This window comes from Tachysurus fulvidraco, chromosome 15 (genome assembly GCF_022655615.1).
Source record: "Tachysurus fulvidraco isolate hzauxx_2018 chromosome 15, HZAU_PFXX_2.0, whole genome shotgun sequence".
NCBI classification, from domain to species: Eukaryota; Metazoa; Chordata; class Actinopteri; order Siluriformes; family Bagridae; genus Tachysurus; species Tachysurus fulvidraco.
The window spans coordinates 22,919,264-22,926,763 of record NC_062532.1 but is presented as its reverse complement, the minus strand read 5'-3'; the positions used below and the strand labels follow the sequence as shown (position 1 = coordinate 22,926,763).

The 7,500-nt window shown below is 43.7% G+C and overlaps 1 protein-coding gene across 4 annotated transcripts in view; it reads left to right on the top strand.

The window, feature by feature from the left end:
• shank1 (SH3 and multiple ankyrin repeat domains 1) overlaps positions 1–7,500 on the top strand; it is a 47,619-nt gene that overhangs the window by 18,720 nt on the left and 21,399 nt on the right. The window contains exon 1 of one of the 4 annotated variants that reach the window (XM_047800923.1): positions 3,994–4,066. The exons of 2 other annotated variants lie outside the window; for them this stretch is intronic. In XM_047800923.1, coding sequence (XP_047656879.1) covers positions 4,062–4,066 — 5 coding nt within the window. In that variant the 5' untranslated portion in view covers positions 3,994–4,061. Of the gene's footprint in view, positions 1–3,993; positions 4,067–7,020; positions 7,294–7,500 lie in introns of those variants that run through there. One more of the 4 variants, XM_047800922.1, reaches the window with a different exon arrangement.

Genomic DNA, 7,500 nt, shown 5'->3' with positions numbered 1-7,500 from the left:
TGCTGTCAGGGCACTTTAAATTTAATCAGAAGCATGTGCATGTGCTGCACTTTACACACACACACACACACACACACACACGCAAAAACACACACACACATACACACAAACACACACACACAAGCACACACAGAGGGACAGATCATCAACAGAGGGACAAACACACGTCTAAAACACACCGAAAGAACCTGATTTATTTTAGATCAGACTCACAGACACGACATCAGACGCTTCTTTATACTGATTAAAAACGTCCCAGAAGTCCATCAGAAGTCCATGAGAAGTCCATCAGAAGTCCACGAGAAGTCCATCAGAAGTCCATGTTCAAGGGTTAAAAAGACCTGTTAATCTGGAAACGACTCAGCGTCCTGTGTTAGCCTCTTGTTCTTCTTCATAAATATGGGTGCGGTCGTGTGCTGTAATGAATGTCACACCTGACCTCCTGCTTTAGATTTCTTCAGGTGAGCTGGGATGGAGGAGAAGGTCCTGTAGGTGAGAAACACTGATCTTCACACCACTGAGTGTAAAGAACATATACAGAGATATAAACAGACACAGAGTGGGAACCAAGTGCAGAAAATGTGTTTCGTCTGGTTCCTGGTTGGACGTCGTAGTGTTGTTGGTGTTGTTGTTGTTGTTGTTGTTGTTGTTGTTGGTGTTGTTGTTGTTGTTGGTGGTGTTGTTGTTGTTGTTGTTGTTGTTGTTGTTGTTGTTGTTGTTGTTGTTGTTGGTAGTGTTGTTGGTGGTGGTGTTGGTGGTGGTGTTGTTGTTGCTGTTGTTGTTGTTGTTGGTGGTGGTGGTACTGTTGTTGGTGGTGGTGTTGTTGTTGTTGGTGGTGGTGGTGGTGGTGTTGGTGGTGCTGTTGGTGTTGCTGTTGTTGTTGGTGTGGTTGTTGTTTTTGATCTCACATTAGTAGCAGCAAAGGCTTTGTAACATAATTTGGTCACTACATCTTGAGAGAGACTCAAAGTATCTGGTTAGTGTACCCTAGTTCTTCTACACACACACACACACACACACACACACACACACACACACACACACACACACACACACACACACACACACACACACACACACACACACACACACACACACACACACACATGTCCCTATTTTCTATTTTAACAGTTTTCCCATTATCTTTTCCCTATTTTTGGTGTTGTTGCTCCTCCCATCTCCTCCCTCTCTCCCTCTGACTCTCTGTCCATCGCTCGCTCTGGTTGTTCCTCTCACTTTCCTCACCCCCTGTACTTTTTTTTAATTTTCTCTCTCTCGCCTGGTCTCCCCCACCGGCTCTCCATCTGGAGGTCAGACGATGAAGGGCACTCGAGAGGAAGGGCAAAGAGAAGGAGCGACCGAGGGAAAAGATGAGAGCGCTGTAGATGGATAAAGATGAAATAAGAGGGTGGAGTCGGGGAAAGTATCGGCTGAAAACGAGATGCAGGAAGTGATATAATTATTAGTATTGATGATATCAATGATAATAAGAACAAAAATAATAATAATAACTGAAACAACAATCCTGATAGTTTACCTGCTTAATTACTACTAATTAAACTAGTACTATTAGTCACTGTAGGGTCACCGGTACTATTCTCTCACTGTGTAGAACACTTATAACACTTATAACACTTACTGTATAACACCTATAACACTTACTGTATAACACTTATAACACTTATAACACTTACTGTATAACACTTATAACACTTATAACACTTACTGTATAACACTTATAACGCTTATAACACTTATAACACTTACTGTATAACACTTATAACACTTACTGTATAACACCTATAACACTTACTGTATAACACTTATAACACGTATAACACTTACTGTATAACACTTATAACACTTATAACACTTATAACACTTACTGTATAACAGTTATAACACTTACTGTATAACACTTATAACACTTATTGTATAACACTTATAACACTTATAACACTTACTGTATAACACTTACTGTATAACACTTATAACACTTACTGTATAACACTTACTGTATAACACTTATAACACTTACTGTATAACACATAACACTTATAACACTTACTGTATAACACTTATAACACTTACTGTATAACACATAACACTTATAACACTTACTGTATAACACTTATAACACTTATAACACTTACTGTATAACACTTATAACACTTATAACACACTGTATAACACATATAACACTTATAACACTTACTGTATAACAGTTATAACACTTACTGTATAACACTTATAACACTTACTGTATAACACTATAACACTTATAACACTTACTGTATAACACTTATAACACTTATAACACTTACTGTATAACACTTATAACACTTATAACACATAACACTTACTGTATAACACTTATAACACTTATAACACTTACTGTATAACACTTATAACACTTATAACACTCCTGTTACCGCTACAATAATAAGCATAATACTAATATTTCTAACTTCTCTCCCAGTACTGAAAGTAACACTATGCTACTATTACACCTAATTACTGATTATTTAATAATTATTTCATTATATAATAAGGGATTATTCTCTCTGCTATACTTTGATTAATTAATTTTACTCCTATTACATAACTACGATTCCTGTCACATGAGTGTTGACTGTTATTTATACCAGTAATATTGTATTAACAGTATACCAATTATCTTAATATTTTAATTCTCACTCATCTTCTACCGCTTATCCGACCTTCTCGGGTCACGGGGAGCCTGTGCCTATCTCAGGCGTCATCGGGCATCGAGGCAGGATACACCCTGGACGGAGTGCCAACCCATCACAGGGCACACACACACTCTCATTCACTCACACACACACACACACTACAGACAATTTTCCAGAGATGCCAATCAACCTACCATGCATGTCTTTGGACCGGGGGAGGAAACCGGAGTACCCGGAGGAAACCCCCGAGGCACAGGGAGAACATGCAAACTCCACACACACAAGGTGGAGGCGGGAATCAAACCCCCGACCCTGGAGGTGTGAGGCGAACGTGCTAACCACTAAGCCACCATGCCCCCCCTTAACAACACCATTATTATATTAATATACTAATACTAATACTAATTACTTTATTATTAACACCATACTAATATGTTATTACTAGTAATAAGCATCAAAAGAACAACACTCAGCAACAACACATTCTACTAATACTGTACAATCAAAATCACCAAAGAAACTAAATACTAAATAAGAATATTAAATACTGTCTTGTTGATAGCAAACGAATTGAATACGACTACTAATAACCACCATGAATCGAACAATACTCTTTACTGACAGATCACTACACAATACTATTAGTACTATGTTAATAGAACGCTACGACGGATAATAATTAAAACACTGCAGCTTTCTGCTACTTCACCTAAATACTAATAATACTGATGACTGAGGAAATGACACGAGCCACTGTACACGTCACTGTTACTATAGAAACGATATCCGAACGAGTGCATTAATTATAAATAAAGCTGTGATGTGCAGCTGCACTACTGTCAGAGCTCCTGTTCTAGGGAATTAATCAACACCACATGACCAATCAGAATCCTGCATTCAGCAGCGCTGTGGGGTTAAACCAATCAGAGAGTCGCATACAGATCATCGCACGCAGCGGGCAAGCAGGCCTGCATGACATACGCATGGACAACCACACACACACACACACACACACACACACACACACACACACACACACACACACACACACACACACACACACACTCTAAACATGCACATACACTTTCTGCCACTAATCCACCCTCCTCTAGTTCTCTCTCTCTCTCTTTCTCATTATTTTGCACGTGCTGTGACGTGATGCATTGAGCAGAAACAGAGAAGAAGTGTGTGTTCATCGGTGGATGTTGAAGATGATCTGCTAGGGAGTAAGAGTAAAGGAGAGGGAGAAAGCAAAGGAAGGAGGGAGGGAGGGAGGGAGGGAGGGAGGGTGGGAGGTAGGTAGGTAGGAAGAGAGGGATCAAGCAAGAAGAACAACATCGCCACGTTAGGAAAGCAGCGCTGACGGAGATGATGTGAGTCCTGCTCTTCTCCAGCTCTACGACCTCTATCTCTCTCCCTGTCTCTCTCTCTCTCTCTCTCTCTCTCTCTCTCTCTCTCTCTCTCTCTCTCTCTCTCTCTCTCTCTCTCTCTTTCCCCCCCTCTCTCTCTCCCTCTCTCTCCTGCCCTCCGTCCATCTCCCTCTCTATCCTGTCATTCCTTTGAGGGTGGTTACATGGTTACGTATACCTGTTTCCTGTCGTTCCATTTTCATTCATGCCTTCTGTTATGTTTGCAGACGTCGCAGGTTGTGCTGGAAGGGGGGAGGGGTCTGTGTGCGTGTGTGTGTGTGTGTGTGTGTGTGTGTGTGTGTGTGTGGCATTGAAGTAATGTGTGGTTCAGTTCAGATGCATGTTAAGAGTGTAAGGTGGGCTTCAGGGGTGGCGGTGTGCACATCAGGGCATTAAAATAACTCTAAAGAGAAAGTTTAAAGGACAAAAAGGAACGAGGAGGAGGAAGAGGAGGAAGAGTAAAGGTCAGGTGGACAGACGGCAGGAAGAGGAAGCAGATGGGGCGGAGAGACACATGGAGGAAAACAAACAACAGGTTTTGGATGAGCACTTCATTAGCTCAGGATTTAAATGGGGAAACTTTGAAAGTCACCATAGCAGCAGAGTCACCAGGAAAGGTCTGAACTGGAAGTAATAATAATAATAATAATAATAATAATAATAATAATAATAATTAGTATAAATCTCTCTGTTAAAGTTCACAACATGTTCTAGCCTTTAAACCTGCGACAGCTTCACAGAACAGTGACACACTCCCAGTGTGTCAGATGGAGGAATCCTGACACTTTTTCAGTCTTCAGTGTGTTTTGGTTTCTCCTGCAGACCGACACACCCAGGAGCACCGTGTCCTGTGTCTCAGCACGCTGTGTGTCCAGCTTCTGTTGTCCTGCAGCCTGAACAACAAACCCATGAGTGAAAGTGATTTTGTTTATTTAAATAACTTGTCAGTAAAAAAGAGATTTATCGAGTGACATGAAGAGGGATTTTTTGGAGTGTGGCCTGGAAATGGCTCTGAAAAGTCTGAAAAGAGCTGCACTTTTCCACTGAAGCACAGGAGGGCATGAGGTCTAACACCATCGATGCAGTGGAAGGGTCACCCTCATGTCAGGAGGTCATGAGGTCTAATACCATCTATGCAGTGTGAGGTTTACCCTCATGTCAGGAGGTCATGAAGTTTAACACCATTGATACAGTGGGAGGTTCACGCTCACATCAGGAGGTCATGAGGTCTAACACCATCGAGGCAGTGGGAGGTCCATGCTCACGTCAGGAGGTCATGAGGTCTAACACCATCGATGCAGTGGGAGGTTCACCCTCACATCATGAGGTCTAACACCTTCAATGCAGTGGGAGGTTTACCCTCACGTCAGGAGGTCATGAGGTCTGACACCATCGATGCAGTGGGAGGTTTACCCTCACATCATGAGGTCTAACACCTTCGATGCAGTGGAAGGGTCACCCTCACATCAGGAGGTCATGAGGTCTAACACCATCGATGCAGTGGGAGGTTTACCCTCACATCATGAGGTCTTGAAGTTTAACACCATCAATGCAGTGGGAGGTTTACCCTCATGTCAGGATGTCACGAGGTCTAACACCATAGATGCAGTGGTAGGTTTACCCTCACATCAGGAGGTCACGAGGTCTAACACCATAGATGCAGTGGGAGGTTTACCCTCACATCAGGAGGTCACGAGGTCTAACACCATCGATGCAGTGGGAGGTTCACCCTCACGTCAGGAGGTCATGAGGTCTAACACCATCGATGCCACAGTTATCTGTGTGCTGTTGGATGGGAGGGGCATATCCTCACTACCCTGTCAATTACAGTGACACTGAGTGTGTTACTGCTCTGGGATTTCAGCCCAGAAGAAGAATGTGACCGTCTTCACCAGTTAGCTAGTGAGTTTTAGCTAGAAGAAATGTGGGCAGAGTGATGGATCTTTGTGAAGGAGAGAGGGATGTGATGGAGCAATAAAAAGTGATACAATGGAGAAATATGACAGAGCGATCCGTTGAAAGAATATGATGAAGGGATGTTATGGGGTGTGATGGAAGAATGTGATGAAAGGATGTGATGGAGTAAAATGGTGAAAGGATGTGATAGAAGAAATCAAGAGAACGAGGTAATGGAGTGATGTGGCTGAGGGATGTGATGAAAGTGTGTGATTGATGGATGGATGTGATCTAGGGAAGTGATGGCAGGTGTGATTGTAAAATATGATGACGGAATGTGATAGAGGGATTTGATGGAGGGATCTGGATGTGCTAGAAGGTGAAAAGTGATAGAGTGGAGTGACTGTAGGATGTGATGGAGGGATGTGATGTAGGACTTAATAGAAGGGTTTGATGGATAAAAGTAATTAAGTGAAGTGATGGGAAGAATGTGAGGGAGGGATAAAATTAATAGGAAATGCCTGGGACAGTCAGACTGGGACAGGGCTGTGATATGGGACATGATGGAGTCATGTGATGGAGGGATGTGGATGGGGATAGAGGGATGTGATGGAGGGATGCTTTGCGGTCTCTGCTAGGAGCATCGGATGGAAAGATGTGACGATGACTGACGAGGGTGCGATTGTATCGTTCACGTGCACTAGTTGGTTTACTGCTTTGCAACTTATGATTGTGTGTGTATGTGTGTGTCTGAGAGAGAGAGAGAGAGAGAGAGAGAGAGAGAGAGAGAGAGAGAGAGAGAGAGAGAGAGAATGATTTTTGCAAACAAACCCAATCCTCCAGATTTCCTTCTGTCCTTCTCTCCATCCCTAAACACACTTGCTTTCTCTCTCTCTCACTCCCTCCTCCTCTGTCGCAGTCAACCATCTCTCTCTCTCTCTCTCTCTCTCTCTCTCTCTCTCTCTCTCTCTCTCTCTCTCTCTCTCTCTCTCTCTCTCTCTCTCCCTCTCCCTTGCTCTGTCTTAAGTATGAAGGGGTTGGGAGAGCCAGGCCCTCGCTCTCACTCTCTCCATCTCTCTGTCTTTCTCCTCCTCCTCCTCTTCCTCCTCCTCTCCTCCTCTTGCGCCGCGCTCGCTCCTCGCTTCTCTCCGGCTGCTGGAAGACGAGCAGGAGGAGGGAGGGGGGGAAATGGCGAAGGGAGGATGCGGAGAGGAGGATCTCTCTCTCTCCCTCTCGCTCTCATCTTCCTGGCCGTCGCTCGGGCCTCTGAATCGCAGCGTCTGGTTCATTTACAGGTACCGCCTGTTCTTTTCCTTCCTCCTGCTTTTTCCCCTGGCGGAGAGATGGAGAGAGGGAGAGAGGGAGGGGGCGTGTGAGAATACGAGAGAGAGAGAGAGATGCATGTGTGTGTGTGTGTGTGCGTGTGTGTGTGCGTGTGTGCATGTGTGCATGTGTGTGTGTGTGTGTGTGTGTGCTTGTGGTCGCGAGGCTGACAGATCGAG